The sequence below is a fragment of the Emiliania huxleyi genome (assembly GCF_000372725.1).
Source record: "Emiliania huxleyi CCMP1516 unplaced genomic scaffold EMIHUscaffold_343, whole genome shotgun sequence".
NCBI classification, from domain to species: Eukaryota; Haptophyta; order Isochrysidales; family Noelaerhabdaceae; genus Emiliania; species Emiliania huxleyi.
This window is the reverse complement of record NW_005199422.1, coordinates 9325-30718: the sequence shown is the minus strand read 5'-3', so window position 1 is coordinate 30718 and position 21394 is coordinate 9325. Positions and strand designations below refer to the sequence as shown.

The 21394-nt window shown below is 64.3% G+C and overlaps 9 protein-coding genes across 9 annotated transcripts in view; 4 read left to right on the top strand and 5 right to left on the bottom strand.

The window, feature by feature from the left end:
* Positions 1–1292: 1292 nt before the first annotated feature.
* EMIHUDRAFT_369015 (hypothetical protein) lies at positions 1293–2025 on the bottom strand (the record flags this gene model as incomplete). Its single annotated transcript, XM_005773168.1, has 2 exons — positions 1687–2025; positions 1293–1400 (listed from the first exon to the last, which is right to left on the bottom strand). Coding segments are annotated over exons 1-2 (382 nt in total), but the record flags the coding sequence as incomplete, so codon positions are not given.
* A 264-nt stretch (positions 2026–2289) lies between these two features.
* On the top strand, positions 2290–5140 carry EMIHUDRAFT_241802 (hypothetical protein; the record flags this gene model as incomplete). Its single annotated transcript, XM_005773167.1, has 9 exons — positions 2290–2379; positions 2483–2728; positions 2864–3039; positions 3117–3210; positions 3244–3384; positions 3738–3932; positions 4010–4156; positions 4307–4493; positions 4587–5140. 9 exons carry the CDS (start codon positions 2290–2292, stop codon positions 5138–5140), a joined length of 1830 nt encoding a protein of 609 aa, XP_005773224.1.
* A 1128-nt stretch (positions 5141–6268) lies between these two features.
* EMIHUDRAFT_241800 (hypothetical protein) lies at positions 6269–7195 on the top strand (the record flags this gene model as incomplete). The annotated part of the gene is made up of 2 exons (XM_005773166.1): positions 6269–6481; positions 6773–7195. 2 exons carry the CDS (start codon positions 6269–6271, stop codon positions 7193–7195), a joined length of 636 nt encoding a protein of 211 aa, XP_005773223.1.
* A 330-nt stretch (positions 7196–7525) lies between these two features.
* Positions 7526–8860, bottom strand: EMIHUDRAFT_117465 (hypothetical protein; the record flags this gene model as incomplete). Its single annotated transcript, XM_005773165.1, has 2 exons — positions 7526–7559; positions 7623–8860. 2 exons carry the CDS (start codon positions 8858–8860, stop codon positions 7526–7528), a joined length of 1272 nt encoding a protein of 423 aa, XP_005773222.1.
* Positions 8861–10032: 1172 nt separating this feature from the next.
* EMIHUDRAFT_117464 (hypothetical protein) lies at positions 10033–13238 on the bottom strand (the record flags this gene model as incomplete). The annotated part of the gene is made up of 9 exons (XM_005773164.1): positions 10033–10169; positions 10199–10338; positions 10531–10786; positions 10869–11070; positions 11363–11727; positions 12187–12401; positions 12473–12582; positions 12651–12737; positions 12843–13238. 9 exons carry the CDS (start codon positions 13236–13238, stop codon positions 10033–10035), a joined length of 1908 nt encoding a protein of 635 aa, XP_005773221.1.
* An 872-nt stretch (positions 13239–14110) lies between these two features.
* On the bottom strand, positions 14111–14428 carry EMIHUDRAFT_241796 (hypothetical protein; the record flags this gene model as incomplete). Its single annotated transcript, XM_005773163.1, has 1 exon — positions 14111–14428. The coding sequence occupies one exon, from the start codon at positions 14426–14428 to the stop codon at positions 14111–14113; it is 318 nt and encodes a 105-aa protein (XP_005773220.1).
* Positions 14429–15205: 777 nt separating this feature from the next.
* EMIHUDRAFT_241795 (hypothetical protein) lies at positions 15206–16939 on the top strand (the record flags this gene model as incomplete). Its single annotated transcript, XM_005773162.1, has 1 exon — positions 15206–16939. One exon carries the CDS (start codon positions 15206–15208, stop codon positions 16937–16939), a length of 1734 nt encoding a protein of 577 aa, XP_005773219.1.
* Positions 16940–17567: 628 nt separating this feature from the next.
* On the top strand, positions 17568–19494 carry EMIHUDRAFT_241794 (hypothetical protein; the record flags this gene model as incomplete). Its single annotated transcript, XM_005773161.1, has 3 exons — positions 17568–17582; positions 17816–19222; positions 19291–19494. 3 exons carry the CDS (start codon positions 17568–17570, stop codon positions 19492–19494), a joined length of 1626 nt encoding a protein of 541 aa, XP_005773218.1.
* A 1539-nt stretch (positions 19495–21033) lies between these two features.
* The window catches only part of EMIHUDRAFT_469905 (hypothetical protein), a 1789-nt gene continuing 1428 nt past the window's right edge, over positions 21034–21394 (bottom strand). Inside the window, exon 3 of the mRNA XM_005773160.1 lies at positions 21034–21296. The gene's annotated coding sequence lies outside the window, so the exon portion shown is untranslated. The remainder of the gene's footprint in view (positions 21297–21394) is intronic.

Here is a 21394-nt window from a genome sequence, read left to right as displayed (position 1 = left end):
CATTGGACACAGTGAATGGTGTCCGACGCGACCGGGTAGAAGCTGTGGCCCTCGCTGGCGTTGCGCAGGACGCCATTGCAGGGGTCGTAGCTTGGCGCCGCCGTGCAGCCCGCCGCGGCGGCCCAAGCAGAGGTGGCGTTGCGCGCCGTCGAGTAAAAGTGACCCGTGTAAGCGGTGTCCAGGGCGGTATCGGCGTTGCCCGTGTGCGCGTCGACAACGCCTTGGGACCCCGGCCCGTTGTAGCAGGGCGGCATGGTGGTGTCGGAGTGTCCCCACACGGCCAAGAGCGGGACGGGCCTGTGCTGAAGACCCTGTCCTCGTCGATACAATGCCCCCCCACCACCTCGGCGAGCACTGCCAGCGTCTGTGCCACCGAGTCCTGGCACGTCGTCCACCAGCAGTTGTCGGCGCACGCGCCGCATGAGTCCGAGTAGCAGAAGTCCTGGGTTTGGGGCAAACAAGTGGCTCCGAGTGCGGAACGGGGCGACTGCGTCGAGCCGGCGCCGTTCCACGACCTGCGGTTCCACCATTTGCCGTCTCTGTATCCCGAGATGGAGACGACCGCATAGCCCGAGACCTTTCCGTGCTGGTGAAACTCGCTGCCAGAGGGCGACGATCGCGACTCGCCCCAGCCGTGGTGGTGCATGAGAAGCGGTCCGGGCGTGCTCGGGTCATAGCTGTTCGGAAGCGAGAGTCGGTACTCGACGGCTTCGCCGAGGAAAGACACGGTGGTACGGAGCGTGTAGTCCCTAACCTCGCCCGGACGGTGGTGGCCGGCGGTCTGGAGGCCGCAGCCGGAGGTTGGAGCGAGTGTGGCTACGAGCATAACTTGGTTAGCATGACCTAGCTGGCGACGGCTCCTCCTTTGCATCGCATTTTTCGTCGGTCTGACACGGTCTGTTGTCGGTCTGATGATTTTTTAATTGGAAGAGGTGATCAAACAAATAACGCACGGGCCCTCAGCGGAGCTGGGAAGAGGACCGCCGCAAGCGGCGTGGCGTGAGTCGGTTGTGCATCCCTCCGGGGGCCCCTCTGCGCCGGGGAGGCGTTGTTGGAGGCTAGGACGCAAGCGTCCGTCGCCCTTTTCAAACTCGGGGCCCACTCCGCTACGCTCCGACCCGAATTTGGAGGGCCTGAAAAGTTTAAGGTGTTGCTGCGCAAAAGGGTGGGGAGCCGCGGCGGCGCCGCAGGCGCGGGCGCGCAGTGGAAGCACGCTAGCCATACATGTTCACGCAGAGAAGCTGACGGTCGGGGTCGTGACGGCTCGAGGGTGCGCACACTAGCGGCCGGACGCCTCACCCGCGGACGCCTCACCCGCGGACGCCTCACCCGCACGCGCACCCTCCAACATCGCCGCCGAGCCCAACGCCCTGCCGTCAATCTCGACGAGCGCCGCACACCTGCGCGGACAGTGGGCAGACGTTGCCGCCTTGTGTCCTCGTGTGCCCGGAAAGCCTCGAGCCGGCGCGCACCGGTGGCAGCGCAGGATGAGGCGGCAGCAGTGGAGGGTTGGGGCGCATTTGAAGGCGCTGGCCCCGACGCGCCATTAACTGGGTCGGGGTGGTTCCTCACCCCTCTGGTTTCAGTCAAGCGGGAAGAGTCTGTGCAAGGGGGGCGGATGGGGCTGGCTGCGTCACCTTGGAGCATGAAAGGTTCCTACAGTAAGGCTACTCGAGTACGCAGCACCTTGGCTTGGCCCCCGAGCGGGGAGGCGGTCGACGACGCGCAGCATGGCGGTGAGCGCAGCCTGACGACGCGTCTTGATGGACGGATCCTTCTGCCGACTGACCAGCTTCGCCCAATCCTTGATCAGCGGCTTCGTCACCAACATGCGCTCGAGAGGCGGAGCAGCCTCGATGCGATCCAATTCGGTAGCTATCTTGTAGCGCAGCGCATCGTCAAAAGGAAGCTTGTTGCAGGCGTCGCGCGCCTCCCCGAGGTCACGCAGGAAGCTCTCCATATATGTTGCAATAGCCCCCGGCTGGTTGGCTACTGCAGTGCTCCCGTAAAACGTCTTCGCACCAGGCTTGCGGCCCCCGTCCACGGCGCAGATCACGCAGTTCGTGCACGGTATTCGGATTTTGCTATTTGCTCGTGTGGGGGTATATTGCAGATTTGTCAATGGTACCGCGTCTGCGACGCGGGCGCCTTGCGAGCAGAGCCCTTAGCCACCCTTTTATGTCTTGCGCGGTCAAAAACTTTAGGTAAGAGCCACATACATTGAAAAAACACTGCCGGCACTTTCGAAGAAGTTTCCGCTCGAGCCCACCTCCGGTACATCTCTTGAGCATGAACGTCCAGGAGACACCCTCCACGGACGTCGAGATTGGAGGCATCCGCACGCGCGGCTCCTTCCAAGCCGGCCAGAGTGAGACGCGCGTACCAATCACGTTCAAGGATCTGAAGGCGCCGCGCTCGCTACTTGCACTGCGCCCTCGCGCGCTCCCTGCGCGTGAGGCCCCTCCCATGCGTCGCCTCGCAGTATTCGGTGCGCACTAAGAAGGAGGGCACCAAGGTAATCCTGCAGGGTCTCACCGGCCACTTTCGTGCCGGCCGGCTGACCGCCCTCTTTGGGAGCAGCGGGTGCGGGAAGACATCCCTGATGGACGTGCTCGCCGGGCGGAAGACGACGGGCACGATCGTGGGCGAGGTCCGCTTCAACGGCGCCACGTGCTTGAAGAAGAACATCAAGCACCTCTGTGGCTATGTCGAACAGTTTGACAATCTCGTTGAGGCGCGCAAAGCGCCATCGATATCAACTCGCGACAGCGGCATACAGCACTGCCAGCCAGCCTATTCCTCCTCCTCAAGGGCTGTACTATGGCCATATTGCGCCTCGTCACACAGTCGGTTGTGCGGTCAGGTGCTCAGCGTCGAGCAGATGCTCATGTACACCGCCGAGCTCAAGCTGCCCGCGCTGACGCGGGCGCAGAAGCGCGAGCGGGTGGAGGAGGTAATCGCGCAGCTGCGTCTCGAGGGCTGCCGCAAGACGGTCATTGGCGGCGAGCTCGTCAAGGGCATCTCGGGCGGGCAGAAGAAGTGCGCCGTCGTCCGCCCTCCCGCCTCAGTGGCGCGGCACAGCGCCCCACGACACGTCCGCGGCACGGCCGTCGCAGGCGTGTCAACATCGGCCTCTCGCTCATCACGCGGCCGCCCGTCCTCTTCCTCGATGAGCCAACGACCGGCCTCGACTCGGCGATGGCGGACGAGGTGTGCGCAGTCATGTCCCTCCTCGCCGCGCAGGGCCGTACCGTCGTCGCGACCATCCACTCGCCGACTGCGAGCGCCTTCTCGCTCTTCGACGACCTTCTCATGCTGCGCGACGGGCAGCTCGTCTACGCCGGAGAGTGCGGCGACGCCGCCGCCGACTACTTTTCGAAGCGGGTCGGGCTGCGGCCGCTCGAGATGGGCGAGTCGATGCCGGAGTGAGCTCGCCCCTCCCAGAGATGCGCTGGGCCCACCCGGCTCCCGGACAGCAGCTCTAGGATGCGAGCTCACCCGAGACCACCCGAGGCCACCGAGACCCCCCGAGATCACCCGAGGTAGGTGGCTGGTGGACGCGATGAGCCCGCACGCAGTCGTCGATGACAAGCTCCTCTCGCACAAGGCGCGACCTCGGGAAACCTTGGGCTCACCTCAAGCTCACATCGGCTCAGCTCGGGCTCAGCCCGGCTCAGCTCGGCTCAGCTCGGCTCACATCGGCTCAGCTCGGCTCATCTCGCGCCTCCTCCCACAAGGCGCGCGCGCTCGCCGCGAAGCGGGCGCGCGGCTCGGCGGCCGGCGACGCCCTCGCCACCGCCACTCTCGCCGCAACCTTTCGGGAGAGCGACGCCTGGACCAGTCTCGAGGCGGAGCTGGCGCTGGCGCACGGCGACGGCACCAAGCCGCCGGTGGCGGTGCCGGCGCACTTGCGGCGTGCGTCGCCGCTGAGGGTGCCGCCTCCCCTCGAGCGGGCAGCGGGAAGAGGAATGGGCGCCCATCGGTGACGCGTCCGCGGCTCACTCTCCAGGCGATCCTCATCCTGCTTAAGTACCGCGCGCTGACCGACTACCGCGACCCCGTCTACTTGGGGCCGCGCATCGGCGACAAGCTCGTCTTCTCGCTCATCGTGCTCACGCTCTACCTGGGCGAGGGCGGCGAGATGGCGCCCGCAAAGGTGCGAAGTCTCGAGCAATCTCTAGCCGTCTCGGGCCCTCTCGGGGGTTCGAGAGAGCGCCTGCAAAGGCGGCTCCACTTCGGCGAGATGGCGGCTAGGCCTCTCTCCACGCAGTCCCGTCGCTGACGCCGCGCGTGGCGGGTCCCTCAGGTCGCGGGCGTCACTGGCACACTCTTCATGGTGACGGCGCTCTGCGGCTACGGCGCCGCCTCGGTGGTGCCCTCGCTCGTCCTCGACCGGCCGCTCTTCTACCGCGAGACAAACGACGGCTGCTACGGCCCCTTCGCCTACTTCACGTACAAGATCATCCAGGAGCGCCCCCGCCTGATCCTCGCTGGTCTGATCCTTGGCCACCGGCCTAGCCCTCGCCTGGCCCGCGCTGCCAACCCCTCACGTCACCCTTTGCCCCGAGGACCCTCCCCTCGCCAAGTCGCCGACCGGCGGCGCCCTCTCGCTCTGGTGCCGCAGGAGGGCTTCCTGTGCGTCTTCACGTCGCTCCTCTTCACCGTCGTCATCTTCTGGGGCGTGCAGTTCCAGGGCAGCTTCTTCATCCTGATGCTCTCCTACTACCTGGTGACAATGATCTCGATCGCACTCGCCTATGCCATCGCCTCGCTCGCGCCGACGCTCGAGGCGGCCTCCGCGATGCTGCCGACTTACGTCACCACGGTCATGTTCGTGGCGGGGCTCATCATGCTCACGGACGAGATCCCGTCGCAGTGGGCGTGGTACGGCTGGACGTCCTTCATCCGGTACGGCTGGGCGGCGATGATGAACAACCAGTTCCAGGGCCACCCGAACGGCGAGGCCAAGCTCTTCCTCGACGCAAACGGCACGGCCATCACCGTGCTCGACTTTTACGGCCTGCGCGGCCCGGTGCTGGGCGACAAGTGGGCGTGCATCGGCATGCTCGTGGCCATCTTCGCCGTCTTCTTCACGTGCGGCCTCGGCGTCCTCAGCAACATCCGGCACGAGCGAAGGTAGAGGCGAACCGCTCTCCTGCGGGACTCTCTTGTGTAAAAGCCTTAGTTAGCTTCGTGTCGGTCGCAGGTCGGGTGGGTGCCACTGTATATACGTGTGTGTGCGCGGGGGCGTGTCTCGGTGTGGAGCACCTCAGCGCGTGAGCGCGTATATGTTGCGATGGTGTATGGTATCGTTCACCATTGGTATCTGACCATTTATTATATGCCACCGAGCACCGTCGCTCTAGTGTCTAGAGAGCGGCCGCACACTTATAAGGTGTCGGTAAGGTCACTGCTCGGTACCCCCCCTGCACATCTAAAGCCATGGCCGACCCCCCCCCCCAGCAGCAGAGCTCTGCTGCTGGGGGGGTCGGGACCCCCCCCAGCAGCAGAGCTCTGCTGCTGAACCGAACACGCTTACACCGCGTGCGCGTCGCACGTGATTTGGATCGCGATGCACACTTTTTTGTTCGTTCCCCCCAATACACGATCGCGGCTGGCTGGGCGCGACGAACCTCGAGCACACGCTTAGGTCCGCGGCGGCGGACATCAGCGCCGCCTTCTTCTCGGCGGTGCCGGGAGTGGCGGCGCTGCTCCTCGTGCAGGAGGAGCTGCGCGAGGCGGAACAGGCTCTGAGGGGCTCGGCCCACGGGTGCCCCTTCGAGGGCGCCTCGACCCACCTCTATCCAAAGGGGTCGTGTGGGCTGATGCCCACCAAGGCCGGACACGACGACCGAAACGGTCCGGCGTGTGCCACCTTTTGGCAGAACTTAGGCGTGGCTGCCTCCGGCGCACAGCTGCAGCTAGTAGTGGTAGTACACGGACACGAGATCATAGTGCAGGCTCCCTTGGGAATGGGAGCACTCTTCGCGGCATGGTTGCCGCACTTGACTCGCAACGCGTGCGACGGACGGACCCCCGGGCGAGAAGAGTGACTGGCGTCTGCACCACACCGCGTATGCGCGATTTGGCACAGAGTATTTTGCGTGGGTGGCGCGTGCGTATCTAGGCTAGCGGGTGAGCCGCTAGCGTCTGGTGTCCATCGCATTTAAGTCACCTTGTCTTTTAATGCGGCGACAACCATATGTCGCACGGGAAATAATATTGCGGCCATGTTGTGTTGATAGTCCTTCAAACAGCGCCTGAACGCATGGCGTTCAGGCGGCACTTCTCTCGCGTCGGCTCCGCCGAGCGCTGCACAGAGACCATCTTCACTGACCACCAACGACAGGTGTGCGACTACGCGCTCGTCTACGCGGAGAAGAAGAACGACGGCGAAGCGCCGTACTCGGTCTCCTTCACCGCGACGCAGAGCGGCGACGTCATCGTACAGCTGCACCCGCACTCGCAGCTCGAGCGCGCCGTGCGCCACGAGCGGCAGGCGCAGGCCACGGAGCCGCCTGCGAGCGCGAGCCCTGCGGCGCCGCCCGCCCCGGCCGCCGCGCCGCCAGCCGCGGAGCCGGCGCCCAAGACGTACGCCGCCGCAGCCGCATCGCAGCCGCAGGGTGCCACCGCGGGTGGCCAGCCCGCCGCGCCTGCGGGCCCGGCCGCCGCCGCGCGCGTGCCGCCGCCGCCCAGCGGCGGCGGAGTGCGCGGCTGCTCCTTCACTGTCCCTAACCCGGGCAGGAAGCGTGGGCAGCAGCAGCGCGGCAAGGGCCGCGGTGCCAGGGGCCGTGCCGATGCTGGACCCCGTCTCGTTGACAAGAACGCGCTGTCCGCGCGCGGCAGCGGGCCCTCGCGCCAGTCGCGCTCGCCGTCGCCCGACTCTCCGCCCGCCAAGCGGGCCGCCTCCGCTGACTCGTCCGGCTATGAAACCGATACGCCGGACGAGGTGCAGCAGGAGGCGGTCCGCAGGGTATGCGGCGCGCTCGGCATGAGGGAGCAGTTCGAGGCGGCGATGGCGGCGGGCGAGCTGCTCGAGATGCTCGAGAGCTTGCCGCGAGGGGCGGTCGAGGCCTCTGTCCGACAGATGCGGGGTTACAACCGCACGGGCGAGTGGCCAGAGCCCATTCTCACCAGCCCTGCCCCGCAGCGCGGCCGCTCGCCAAGCCCCGTCGATGAGTGGTCAGATGGTTAGTGCCCGAGAGCGAGGGGTCCGGGGGGGAGCACAAACATAGGACGCCCAGCCTTGCCCTCGTGCCGCCGAGTGCTTATCCTATGCGAGAGAGATCCCCTGTGCCCTGTGCCCAGCCCTCTCCGCGCGGCGATGCGCCCTCCCCCCTCGCTTTTGCAAAATCCTGCAAAGGTGGGGACGTGTCTGTCCTCGACCCAGCCCTAGCTTGGGATGTCCGTTGTATTTATTTATTTATTTATTAGGTCCCCCCAGCAAGCATCGGGCGCGGCATTTCTTTTTCTCCGTAAATTTCTTTTCGCTGAAAATCTCTTGCCCCCCAGTCCGGGTCAGCCTTTAGCCGCCATCTCTGCTCAGACGAGAGCCAAGCCTGTTCAGCAAGCGCAGCCGCTGCTCACAGTCTCGCACCTGTGCCTCGCGCACCGGCCGGCACCTGCCGCCGCTCTTTGATCCTTGCAGCGCTCTCCGCGCCTCGCCCAGCGTCGCGTTGGTCTGCTTCGCCAGGAGGGCAAGTGGCACCGGCTTGGTCGCGCGCGGCCTCGGTGCTGAGAGCTGCGCAAACACTTCACCAAAGTCGAGGGCAAACTTGCTGTGCACGAGGTTGGTCGGCGCCTGGCTAAGGCAGACAAAGCACGCCGTCGCCGCGTCGCCCGTCATCGACTCCTGCAGCAGGTCCACGAGGTCACTCAGGAACGCACGGAACGAGAACTTGGCCCGCTTACGCTTTGCCTCGACCAGCCCGCGTACGCACGCAGATAGCATGGTGAGTGAGTAGTTGGTGAGCATCCCGTTGAGCGCCTCGCCGCCCTCCTTCCACGATACGCTGGCGCCGTGGGCGTCCTTGAGCCGCTCCGACCCGGCAAGGTCAACAAACTGGAAGCGCGACGTGCGCACGCGCGCAACACCAGCTTCGTCCTTGAGCACGCGCAGCGTGAGGAATGCGAAGCAGTGTGAGCGCGAGGACGTGTTGTTCATCAGCGTGCCCGCCGTGTTACGCGTCGCCAGAGCACCGCAGAGCAGCCGGACATCAGCGGGACTGTCAAGTGGCAGCTCTGTCATGCCGCAGAGTCGTGGCGGATCTGAGGCCTTGTCGAGCGCAACACCGAGCGCTGCAGAGCTCCATTGACTCGTGCCTGCGCCATCATTCGCAGCGCGCCGCACGGCGGTCTCCGACCGCGCGAGCATATCCTCATTGCCCATGATCGAGAGCTCGACCGCGCTTGCCGTCAACACTGCAGCAATGCCCTCCTGGCGGAGCTTTCCCACCGTGTCGACAGCCCCGAGTACGCCTCGTGGGAAGAGGCCGTAGTCCTGATCGACCCCGTCTCCCAGCTCGCCAGCCGCAGCGCGTGCTAGGATCCCTGGTGGTCCAAATACCGTGTGCGTCTTGCCAGAGCCAGTCTGACCGTAGGCGATCACATTTACGTTAACTCCATCCACAAAGGCTTGCATGTTCACTGGCATGAATGCATCGTACAACGCCTGCTGGTCCATCTCCGGAGCAATCACGTGAGACGGATAGCTGAAAAGTCGTCCATCAACAGTGACCTCAGCTTTTGGCGCCGAGAAGGTGACACCACTTGGCGCGCCGGACGCAGAACTGCGCTCGCCACCGCCACCGCCAGCTCCAAGCGGCTTCATCCGCACGACGGCGAGGCCGCCGTCGTTCATCGCCAATTGTTTGTGATCGTTACACCGGGTCCCCTGAGTTTTTCTCCTTCTTGATTGAGCTAGCCTACGATGTTATGAAACAAACGCAAGGCGGACGCACACATGGCACATCGCTTTCAGGCCCACAGACATCCCGCACACCCACCGCCCCCGCGCGCGCACGTACGTGGCTGGGTTCACAGCGATTGTAGGAAAATGTCGAAACCAAATCACGGTCGCGGCCTTCCGACTCGCGCCTCCGCCTCACTGGCACTATTGTAGCCCTGGCCGGTGCGCGTGTGGAGTTGAAGTTCCGGAGTGAAAATTCGAACGCGTTCTCTCACGGTGACCAACAAATGTCCACCTCAGAGGCACCTCCGGAGGCAGGCCGCCGCACGCCGGCGACACAGCTCCAGCTGTCGAACTGACCCGCAGCTCCTCTCAGAGCGGGAACTGTGACGAAAAGTGACTGAGGCGGTTGTCAGGAACCATCATACGGATCACATGGTGGCTCTCTCATGACGGGAGACCGCCCGAGCACTCCTGGGTGGCACTGCCACCGGTGTCGCTCGACGTCCTGTCGACAGCGTGCCGACAGCGACACAGACCATGTGGGACGCGTCGAGTATCGACCTCTACTGCTTACCCAGCCTTCGAGTGTATCCTGGCTGTGGTCCCACACCCACTGGTGTCCATCTCAGAGACCGCTGGAGGTCATGAGGGTCGATGGGAGTGCCAACCCCACAATGGTCAATGCCTAAAAACCCAGCCCAGTAACGACGCGCTAACTCGATACTAGATGCCCACCGCTGGCGTGTGCAGGGTCAGAGCGTTCGGCTCTGGAGCTCGGCGCGCGTTGTCCTTACTCCTTTCGTGCTTCGGACTGCGACTGTCCGGCAATGTACGGTATTGCTGCAGTCCACAGACCGACAGAGAGCTCCTCAGCCAAGAGCCATGCCTGACTCTGGCACAAAACCTCTACACCAAAGAGACGTGGCGCCCGAGACACGTTCGGTAAGAGACCGCAGCAGAACGTACAGAAGAGAGCAAGGCAGCCGAACCGCCATGCTCCAGCATTGGGCGCTACCCCCCAACGTACATAAGGTCCGCGGGTCGGTCCCGAGACTAAACCGCACTGCGCGGCCGTGAGAACGGACCCCGGCCACCCGGCGCGTACACTGGCGACTCGCACCCTAGCTGCGCGCCGAGTTGTCCTTCTCCTCCGCGCTCGGCCCGACCGCCCGCTCGGCGCGGCTCATCTTGAGCAGCACTTGCAAGCGAGCGGCGTCCCACGGCACAAGCACAAAGAGAGCCGAGCAGCAGATGGCGCCTGCTACACAAGCCGACGTGTCAAGAGACGCTGCGCGCCGCAGAGGGTGCAGAGAGGGCGCAGCAGGCAGATGGCGCCGATGGCGACGATGTACTGGCGCGCCTCGCCGCCCGACGCCGCCATGCCTGCCAGGATGGCGATGAAGGCGCCGAGCCAGAGCAGCAGCCGCCTGGCCACAACGCGCGTGCTGTGAAGACGCGCTGTTCACAGCAGCGCCGTGTGGGCCAGAGCAGCAGCCGCCCCGACAGCTGCGCCTTCAGCCAGTGGCTGCTGAGCGAGAGCTCGCGCGCAGAGAAGTGCTCGCGCCTGTGTCGCAGAGATTGCTCTCAGGGTGCCGCCGAGAGGTCGCCGCGAGGCCGACCCCATGTCGCGACGGCTTGGGGGGTGCGCCTCGCGCCTCAGCTGCGCGTGCGACGCCGCCGACCGCACCACAGCCTTTCCAGTCAGCGGGTCTGTGGCCTCCCCGCCGGCCGCCAGGCTCTCGGTGGCATCGAGGATCGCCGAGTGCGCCGCCTTGGTGATCGGGTAGATCTTCGCGCCCAGGCACACCAGCAGCAGGCAGACGCCCGAGAGCGCGAAGAGGAAGGCGCGGATGATCCACACCACCGCGTCGCTGCCTGCTCGCAGAGGGGTGGGACTCGCCGCTGTCGCTGTGAAGTGGGTGACTCCACGCCACCGCGTCGCTGCCTTGGTCGACACACGGCGCCTGGCGGCCGACCTCGCCGAAGAGCGGCGGAGAGTCGAACGTGCTCTGCCCGTCGCAGGAGTAGCCGATGTCGCCAGGGCACTTCCAGCGCATGTAGGCCTCGTCGCACGCCACGCCGCAGCCGCACTCGCAGCCTCCGTTGTTCTCGAAGCCGACGGCGCTCATGAGGAGCAGCGGCACGACGCCGCCGATCACCTTCAGAGTCACGGCGTGCTTGACTGACTCACCCTCCTTAGGAGGAGGAGCGGACAAGGCACGACCCCGCCGCTCACCTCGATGACTGCTGCAGGTTGGTTAGGGTTAGGGTTCGGGTTCGGGTCTGGGTTCGGGTCTGGGTTCGGGTTCGGGTTCGGGTTAGGGATAGGGTTAGGGTTAGCACCTCGATGAACTGCTGAAGGTTGGTTCGGGTTCGGGTTTGGGTTCGGGTCTGGGTTCGGGTTCGGGTTAGGGTTAGGGATAGGGATAGGGTTAGGGTTAGGGTTAGCACCTCGATGAACTGCTGCAGGTTGGTCTCGGCGACCGTGTAGACGCCCTCGGAGCGCTTGCCGGTGTGCAGCGCGTCGTAGTCGATGATGTCCGCGAGCATCGAGTCGAGGACGACGAACATGACCACAGTCAGCAGGCCGACGAAGACGCCGGCGACGTAGATGACGGCGGTGGGGAAGGACTGGGGGGGCACGAAGAAGAAGGCGAAGAAGAAGGGGCAGCAGGCGCCGGAGACGTACATCAGCACCTCGCGCTTGCCGAAGCGGCGGGTGAGGTACCAGACGAGGGGCGTGCCCAGGAGAGAGGCGAAGAGGATGACGAGGACGAGAGTAAAGTAGAGCGACGCCCAGTCCTCCATCTTCATGCCTGCTCACATGCAGCCGCGTGTCTTCACAGCGGGAGGTGTGAAGAGGCTCGTCCCTCCGCCGTCACGTGCCGTAGCGAAGGAAGAAGCTCATCAGGTTGACGGGCAGCAGCGAGACGAGGGAGATGGGGAACCTGCCAATCACCGGCAGCTGTGAAGGCGCCATGCTGACAGGGGCAGCAGGGAGGGGAGGGGAGAGCTCGCGGACTTGATGAAGAGGTAGATGCAGTACGGCCGGTTGCACAGCGCGCGCCGCACAGCCACCACGGCGGGCACCTAAGCCAGTGAGAAGAATGATGGAGATGGAATGGTCGGTGGCCCCGCACAGCCACCGACGGAGGCACCTCGTTCCCTTGTCCCGTCTTCGCCTCTGGTCGCTCGCTCACCCCGAAGCCGAGGACGAGCAGAGCGGCGAGCGAGACGATGCCTACCCCTCGTCGCACCAAGAATGAGTGTCTCACCGGCGAGGAGGAGCAGGCCGGCGAGCGTGGTTGCGCCGAGGACGAGAGCGGTGTACGCGTAGACGGCGATGATGTTGGTGGGGAAGATGTTGGAGAGGACGAGGCCGACGGCGTTGGGCACCGCATAGCCGAGGAACTGAAAGACGACTCGCACGGAGAAGAGGGAGACGCGCTTCGAGTAGTCCGAGGTGAGCTCCATACCGAGGGCGTCGTACCTGTTCATCATGCCTCTGTCTGCACCTCTTCGTCGAACCTATGATTTGACTCCTCCGGCCGAGTCGCGCACGGAATCATGGTGCAGGTCCACGAGAAGAAGTAGTAGGCAAAGTAGAAGAGGGCGAACCAGACCGACAGCGCGGCCGGCGCCGGCGGGTTGGAGGACTCGACGCTGCTCACCTACCCTCGCCACACTCATGGTCAGCAGAAAACAAGGATCCGCTCCTCCGGCCCTCGAGGCGGCTCACGTTGTGCGCGGGCAGCGTGCCGTTTGCAATCATCTCGACGAGGCACTGCTCCAGCGCGGGGCAGGCGGTGGCGGAGTCCGGCTCAATCTGTTCACACGCGATCCGTGTGAAGAAGGCGCTGCCTCAGGGGCGGGCGATGGCGGAGCCCTGCTCCGCCTCTCCGCACGGGAAGTCGTCGGAATCGGAGAAGACCGCGTCGCCGGAGAAGGGGAAGGGCGTGACGAGTAGGAACATGGAGACGATCGCGAACGGGAAGCAGATCACCACCCACGGCTTGCGCCTCCCCCAGCGGGTGGAGACGTTGTCCGAGGTGGTCCCGACGAGAAAGCCGAGCAGAAAGTCGACGGACTTGCAGCACGAGACGATCATCGCGTGGGTGAGGATCGACTGGTTGAGCGCCTCGATATAGACCGCCGTCCGTGCCGGACGCACGGTCAGGTCGTAGCCGGAGATGGGCAGCCGGAAGAAGCCGTAGGCGCACATCGTGCGGCTGCTCAGCGTCTCGTTGTAGCGGGCAGAGGTTGACCGCCCGACCGAGTCTGTGGCGGCTGGAGCCGCCTCCGCGGGCGTGGTGGAGGCGTACGACATTGCTGGGTTCAGGTCACAGCGAAGGGCGCGATGCCGTTCGGCGAAGAGGCGAGCGCCTTTGCCAAGCCTGAAACGGTAAGAAAAGAATTTATGGCAATTGGAAAATCCTGCAAAGGTGGGGACGTGTCTGTCCTCGACCCAGCCCTAGCTTGGGATGTCCGTTGTATTTATTTATTTATTTAGCACACAGGCTCGACACAGGAAAAGAATTTAACGCTGATTGCACTCCAAGTGCTCCAAGTGCTAACATCATCGCGAACCTTGAGTTGTCTGTTTTATTTCTTTCTTTTTCGATTCCGCATGGTATGGGACCCCTCGATCGTCTCGCCCACCCTCACTGGTGTGTTCATTGGGGGGGGTCATACGCATGTCGCAGCTCGGAGCTCGCACTCGAACAAGAAGGCGCACTCGGACTTCTCATGTAGAGATTTTTAGCAATACCAAACAACTCTAACACTCACAGGTCATTTGGGGCCTGGAGCCCTGTTCACGCGCGTGCGAGACCTGAGGGAGGGTGTAGAGGATGTAGAGTGTAGAGCGCTGTAGAGCTGTAGAGATGTAGAGCGCTCTGGAGCGCTGTAGAGCTGTAGAGCTCTTCATCGGCTGCGTGACGAACTGCGTGCGTTGTAGAGCGATGTAGAGCGCGATTTTGCTGTAGAGTTTGTTGTAGAGGCTCTACAGCCAAACCGCCGGGAAGGCAGTGACTCAAAGAGGTCGAGCCGCGCTAATGGGGTGTCTCCGAGCTTACTGGAGCTCTGATGGACGGCCCTGACTATCCCTGACACACAGAGAGTCACTCTGACGACACACAACACCCTATAACTGCGTCATGACCAGCCCGTCGCCGGTGCCGCATTCGTCGCTGTGCTTCTTTAGCAGGCGGTGGACTGTCGGCTGCGAGGACGGTCGCATTTGCGCGAGGCGAGGCGAGCATTACTGCGCGTTGCATGCGCCATGACTCGCGCCAGCGCGTGCGGGAGCTCCTGGCTGAGCGTTGAGTCCAGGCGAGTTGCGCTGGCCACTATCGCTACGCCGAGCCGAGCTGACGCGCCGAGGCGCCGGCCAGTCGCAGCCGCGAGGCATGCCACAGCAGCAGAGGCATCTGCCACCCATTGGGCGGGCAGACAGAAGGCCAGGGCAGCACTGGCAAGTGCAACGCGCCTCATGTCGGAGAGCGACCGTGCCTCCATCGCCGGTTATGGAGTAGAGTTTGTTGTAGAGATTTCACGTTGTAGAGCGCCTCTACATCGCTCTACAACGCACGCAGTTCGTCCCGCGGCGGATGTAGAGCTCTACAGCTCTACATTGCTCTACAGCGCTCCAGAGCGCTCTACATCTCTACATCTCTACAGCGCTCTACACTCTACATCCTCTACACCCTCCCTCAGTGCGAGACGTGCAGACAGGGTTAAATAAATAAATAAAACGGACACCTCTACTAGGAGATGGGTAAAAAGGAACAGGCCCCCGCCCTGCGGTCTTTGTGCAGGGTTCTTTGTGGGTGTGGTCGGCGACTAGCCGGGGTCGTCCTCCCGATGGGGGACTATCACTAGCCGTCTTCCACATGGTCCCTCGGGTCCCTGCTGCTCCTAATCTCGTCGTACATCCTCCTGCTGATCTCCGCAACATCCAACATCCAGACAGGGTTGCCAGGTGGGTGTTGTTGTTTTGACTTCTCTGGTTCTCATTTTCACATTCTGGCGGCAAAGGGGCGTCTGCAGTCTACGTTGGCAGATTTGTACTAGTACTAGGGGGTGTAGCAGACTTATCACCGATTGATTGATTGATAGGTAGGTAGGTAGAAAGGTGAAGAACAGCCAGGCTCGGACTGGACACCAACGCGGTATGGGTGGACGCTGGACAGATGATGACGACACGCACGAGCGACACACAGACACAAACAAGCTCACAAGACACACAGCCAGCGGGCTGCCACACACCCTGAGTCGGCGTAATTGATACCGCACATGCTTGGGACCGAACCCGCCTGCCAGGCCGGCTTTCGCGTTGGCGTCATGGCCTCCCGCAAGCGCGCCCGCACCGCCGGCGAAGGCGAGGAGGAGGGCGAGGCTGTGCCGGTCGCGGGTGGCTTCGAGGCGCCCATCTTTGGCGCGCGCGTCGTCGGCCAGGTCACCACGCTGGCGCTCGAGGGCGAGGACGGCCCTCCGCAAAAGCTGTATGCCGTCGCAAGCGATCGCGCAGGCGGCTGGTACGTCACGACTGGTGCCTTGGTGCTGCACGTGTCGGCGGCCGGGCGCACCCGCACCGTCGCGACCTGCGAGGATTGCCGCGGTATCGACCTCAGCCCCAACGGTAGCGCGTTGTTTGTGGCGGACTACGGCAACAACAAGATATACTGGGTGGAGGTCGCGACGGGCGCGGTGAGCACGCTCGCGGGCAGCGGCGAACGAGGCGACGCGGACGGCGTGGGCGACGCGGCTCAGTTCAACGGCCCATACGGCGTCACCATCAGCCCGGACGGCAGCGCGCTGTTTGTGGCGGACTGGGGCAGCCACAAGATCCGGCGGGTGGAGGTGGCGACGGGCGCAGTGACGACTGTCGCAGGCAGGGGCACTGCTGGCCGCGCTGATGGCGTGGGCGGCGCGGCAGAGTTCCACAGCCCAGTCGGCATCGCCATCAGCCCTGAAGGCAGCGCGCTGTTTGTGGCAGACCATTCCAACCACAAGATCCGGCGGGTCGAGGTAGCGACAGGCGCGGTGAGCACGCTCGCCGGCAGTGGCATTGCTGGCAGCGTTGATGGCGTGGAGGACGCGGCGCAGATCCACAAGCCACGCGGCATCGCCGTCAGCCCCGACGGCAGCGCGCTGTTTGTGGCGGACTTCGGCAACCACAAGATCCGGCGGGTGGAGGTGGCGACTGGCGCAGTGACGACTGTCGCGGGCAGCGGCGCTAAGGGCAGAGCTGATGGCGTGGGCGATGCGGCGCAGTTCAACGCCCCACTCGGCGTCGCCCTCAGCCCCGATGGCAGCACTCTTCTGGTCCGCTCGGGAGCGGCGTCTCTCCGCCAGGTCTGCGTGGCTGCGCCTCCTCCGCCTCCCTCCTTCGCGCCGATTGTGGTGCCGCCCTCGACCTTCTTTGCCGACATGAAGAAGACGCGGGGCGACGCCTCTTTGCCGCACGGCCCGGTCACTTTCATCGTCGGAAGGGAGGCGCAGCGCATCGAGCACGTGAGCAAGAACCTGCTCTGCGTGCGGTCCGAGTACTATGGGAAGATGTTTGGCATCGGCATGAAGGAGCGCGACGCCGCCGAGATCACGGTGCCCAAGACGGACCTCGCCAGCTTCACCGCCTTCATCGACTACCTCTGCACCGACCAGCTCGACCTCGGCGAGGGGGAGGGCGAGCAGGCGCGGCGCGCGCTCGTGCTGCGGGAGCTTGCGCAGATGTACCAGGTGCCGCGCCTCGAGCTGCTCTGCGCACAGGCGCTGCAGGAGAGCGTCGGGCCGGCGAGCGCTGTGCCGCTGCTCGAGGCGGCGCACATGACGGGCGACGGGCGGCTCCTCGCGCAGTGCCGCCGCTACGTGGCCGACCACGCCGCCGAGGTGCGGGCGAGCGGCGGCGTGGAGCAGCTGCGCGACCTCGGCGTGGCCAAGGGGCTGCTCGGCGACGCGCTCGACCAGGTGGCGGAGCTGAAGATGGGGGCGGCGCGCACGGCCGCGGGCCAGAGGGCGGCGCCCTAGTGTCTCGTTTGCATGTGAGAGCGTTGGAGGGCGACGCATTGACGTATGTTCGGCGCCGGAGCGCGTTCGGTCCCATTCTTTTTGTCGGTGGCGTGCGCGACCGTATAAGGCATTGGGCTAGGGAGAGCAAACGTTTGAGAAATATGACTGCTAGTCGTTTCTGGAGATATGCCAAAAGTATACATTGTGTGCTTCTGAGAAGTGGCCCGAAGGCACGCGCAACAGCCAACAGCAACACCAGGGTAGGCTCCGCCCCACTGTGATTAGAACTGAGCGACGGCAGGACCCTTTGAAATCATGAATGGCGGCGTCCGGTGAGGTCCCCACGGCCGGGGGTGGTAAGTGGGTGATAGGAGGGCCATAAACGACCATCACACCGGCCACCGGACCCCTCCCCCCCCCCCAAACACAGTCCAAACCGGCCCCGGCGGCCTACCTGTTCCCCGCTGGCGCGACCCCGCGCCGGCCAGCGGAGCCATTGCCCGCTCAGTCACCACCCCCGCCGGCGCGACGCGATCCGATCGGCGCCGCCACCGACGGGGCCGCCGGCACGGAGCGGATTCTCCGTCGTTGCCGGTCGGGGTGTTAGTCCGGACATGGGCGGCGCGACGACCACTGCACTGCTCCAATGGCCAGAGACCCGGTGCGGGGCAGGTGGTCACGCCGCCCCGCCCTGCGTCGCCCGCCGCCCGCCGCGCCGCCGCGCCACGCCACCGCCTCGCATCGCCACGTACCGTGCTCAGTCTGCATAAATGCCACGAATTCTTTTTTCACGATGATTTCGAAATGGTGCCCGCCTCGACGCCTTCTGCGCCGCCGCCGAGCGACGCCGCGCCGCCGCCCGGCTCCGAGACTTTGGACGTGGGCAGCTGGCAGGTCGTCGTCACCGATGGGCACGCGGTGCTGCCCGAAGGCATGACGCACCTGCCGGACTGGGCGTTCCTCAACCGCACCTCTCTCGTCTCGGTCGCCTTCCCGAGCAGCCTCGTCTCCATCGGCAGCAGCGCCTTCTTCGACTGCTCCTCGCTCGTCTCCATCGACCTCCCCGCCAGCCTCACCTCCATCAGCAGAGGCGCCTTCTACCGCTGCTCCGCCCTCTCCTCCATCTCCCTGCCCGCCAGCCTCACCTCGATCGGCAGCCGCGCCTTCTACCGCTGCTCTTCCCTCTCCTCCATCACCTTCCCCGCCGGCCTTACCTCCATCGGCGAGGGCGCCTTCGAGGGCTGCACCTTGCTCGCCACAGTCAGCTTCCCCGCCGGCCTTACCTCCATCGGCGACGGCGCCTTCTCTGGCTGCTCCTCCCTCACCACCGTCACCTTCCCCGCCGGCCTTACCTCCATCAGCAGAGGCGCCTTCTCTGGCTGCTCCTCCCTCACCACCGTCACCTTCCCCGCCGGCCTTACCTCCATTGGCAGCGGCGCTTTCGAGCGCTGCTCCGCCATCACCACCGTCACCTTCCCCGCCGGCCTTACCTCCATTGGCAGCATCGCCTTCAGCGACTGCTCTGCCCTCTCCTCCGTCACCCTCCCCGCCAGCCTCACCTCCATCAGCAGAGGCGCCTTCTACCGCTGCTCCGCCCTCTCCTCCATCTCCCTGCCCGCCAGCCTCACCTCGATCGGCAGCCGCGCCTTCTACCGCTGCTCTTCCCTCTCCTCCATCACCTTCCCCGCCGGCCTTACCTCCATCGGCGAGGGCGCCTTCGAGGGCTGCACCTTGCTCGCCACAGTCAGCTTCCCCGCCGGCCTTACCTCCATCGGCGACGGCGCCTTCTCTGGCTGCTCCTCCCTCACCACCGTCACCTTCCCCGCCGGCCTTACCTCCATCAGCAGAGGCGCCTTCTCTGGCTGCTCCTCCCTCACCACCGTCACCTTCCCCGCCGGCCTTACCTCCATTGGCAGCGGCGCTTTCGAGCGCTGCTCCGCCATCACCACCGTCACCTTCCCCGCCGGCCTTACCTCCATTGGCAGCATCGCCTTCAGCGACTGCTCTGCCCTCTCCTCCGTCACCCTCCCCGCCAGCCTCACCTCGATCGGCAGCAGCGCCTTCTACTGCTGCTCTGCCCTCTCCTCCGTCACCCTGCCCGCCAGCCTCACCTCGATCGGCAGCAGCGCCTTCTACTGCTGCTCTGCCCTCTCCTCCGTCACCTTCCCCGCCGGCCTTACCTCCATCGGCGACGGCGCCTTCTCTGGCTGCTCCTCCCTCACCACCGTCACCTTCCCCGCCGGCCTTACCTCCATCGGCATGAACGCCTTCGCACGCTGCTCCTCCCTCACCCGCGTCACCGTGCCAGACACTGCCACCACCATCCGCCCCCGTGCGCCACCACGGTCCTCCGCCTCTCGCCCGCAAAGATGCGCTGGTACAATGCCGTGGACCGGACTCTTGCCTACAAGCGCTTCGCTCTCGAACACAAGGTTGGCCTTCTTGGCTGGCTAGAGCGGGCCAACATCAGGCTTGGCTCTTACGGCCCGGACGGCGCGGCGCGCAAGCGCGACCGCGAGGAGTTTGAGGGCGACTTTTTGCACGGCGCTGCGGCGGGATCGTCCGGCGCATGACCATGAGATAATGTTGAAATTCTGTTCGCGGTCAGGACCGCCTCCTGCACGCGAGAATGGCAGTGCGTGGGGTGCAGGCGGGTCGTGTGTTTTTTTGTGGTTGTGGGTGTGTGCTGGGAGCGGGCACCTCTCTCGCCGCGGGCCGCGGCTGAAAAAAACCAAAGAGGGATGCGAGGCACGCCGCCACACCCCACACACAGGGAGATTTTGTTTAAACGAAGAGAAAGAAACAAAACTGAAAACAGCCAACCAGCAACCTCCTCTTGTCTCACAGTGACCGTCACAGTGCGATCACCCCGGAAGCCGGATCAGCGATCAGCGTCAACGTACAACGAAAAAGAGAAAAAAAAACGCTCGAGACAGTGTGGTGGAGACGCGAGGCGGATAAGCGCTGCGCGGCGCCGTTGTGTGGCGGCTGGCGCCGTGCCACTGCACCACTGCACGCCTTGGCACCACTGCACGCTCCCTCCTCGCCAGTCCCGTGCCCAGTGTCGTGTGAGGGAGTTTTGTCATAAAATCTTATTCGAGCCTGTCTGCTGTGAGAGAGAGTGGTTCCTTAAATTCTTAGCGGAGTCGCTTAGGCGGCTCCGGTGGCCCCACAGCGTGGACAATTACGTGGCTGGGTTCACAGCGATTGGAGGCAGGCCGCCGCACGCCGGCGACACAGCTCCAGCTGTCGAGCTGACCCGCAGCTCCTCTCAGAGCGGGAACTGTGACGAAAGTTGACTGAGGCGGTTGTCAGGAATCATCATACGGATCACATGGTGGCTCTCTCATGACGGGAGACCGCCCGACCACTCCTGGGTGGCACTGCCACCGGTGTCGCTCGACGTCCTGTCGACAGCGTGCCGACAGCGACACAGACCATGTGGGACGCGTCGAGTATCGACATCTACTGCTTACCCAGCCTTCGAGTGTACCCTGGCTATGGTCCCACACCTACTGGTGTCCATCTCAGAGACCGCAGGAGGTCATGAGGGTCGATGGGAGTGCCAACCCCACAATGCCTAAAAACCCAGCCCAGTACTCCCCGGTAAGATACAGCCCCTTGGAGTGTGAAGGACGAAGGCCTCGTAGCCCTCCGGGGAGAGTGTGTGAAGACCCGGAGGGTTGGAGCGAAAAAAAGCAAGCGAGTGGGTAAGATATGGGTAAGGTGTTTCTAGATGTTGACCTAGAATCTTCGTAGAGTCTATACGACGCCTCTAAATCGTTTACCCCCCCCTCCCCCCCCCCCCCGGGCGCGTCTACTCCCCGTTCCACATTCAACACTTTCAATATTTACACATATGCTGTGAGACTGTGTGAGAGAGTTAGGGGTCGAGAGAGCGAATGCGTTCTCCAGATAGCGCAACCTCCGTCTCGGCTCGATCGTGAAAACTCCCCCAAAAGCAAAATACAAAGTGGTTTCGTCCACGCGGAGCACAACTCATAGAGAAGACGTCCCTGTGAAGCTTGAATTTCACACGCATGACGCACGGAAGCGCCTCTTTTTGCCCCCCGAGACCCTCCGCTCAAAGGCCGAGCGTCGCGTCTCGTCGTCCTGACCCAGTAAGCTAAAGGTACTGTACACTAGAGGGAGAGACGTACACTCACTCGTAAAAGCACGTACACTGAGAGAGAGGAGAAAAGGAGAGGGGGGGGGGGTTCTCTAGGCCCCTATAAACAGCGCCAACGCGCCAACGGATGGCATTGCGGCGCACCAGGAGCGCAAACCACACCTTGTCTGCTGGCTCAGAAGCCCTTTCCAAAATCCGGCTTCGGCCCGATGAGCGCATCCGACTCGAAGATGTAGGGCGTGTACCTACTCGTGGGAACCGGAATATTTGGCGCGCTGCCCCGCGGCGGCCGCGTCCGCGCCTTGTTGCCGCGACTTGTGGCGGCACCGGCGGCGGCGCTGCCG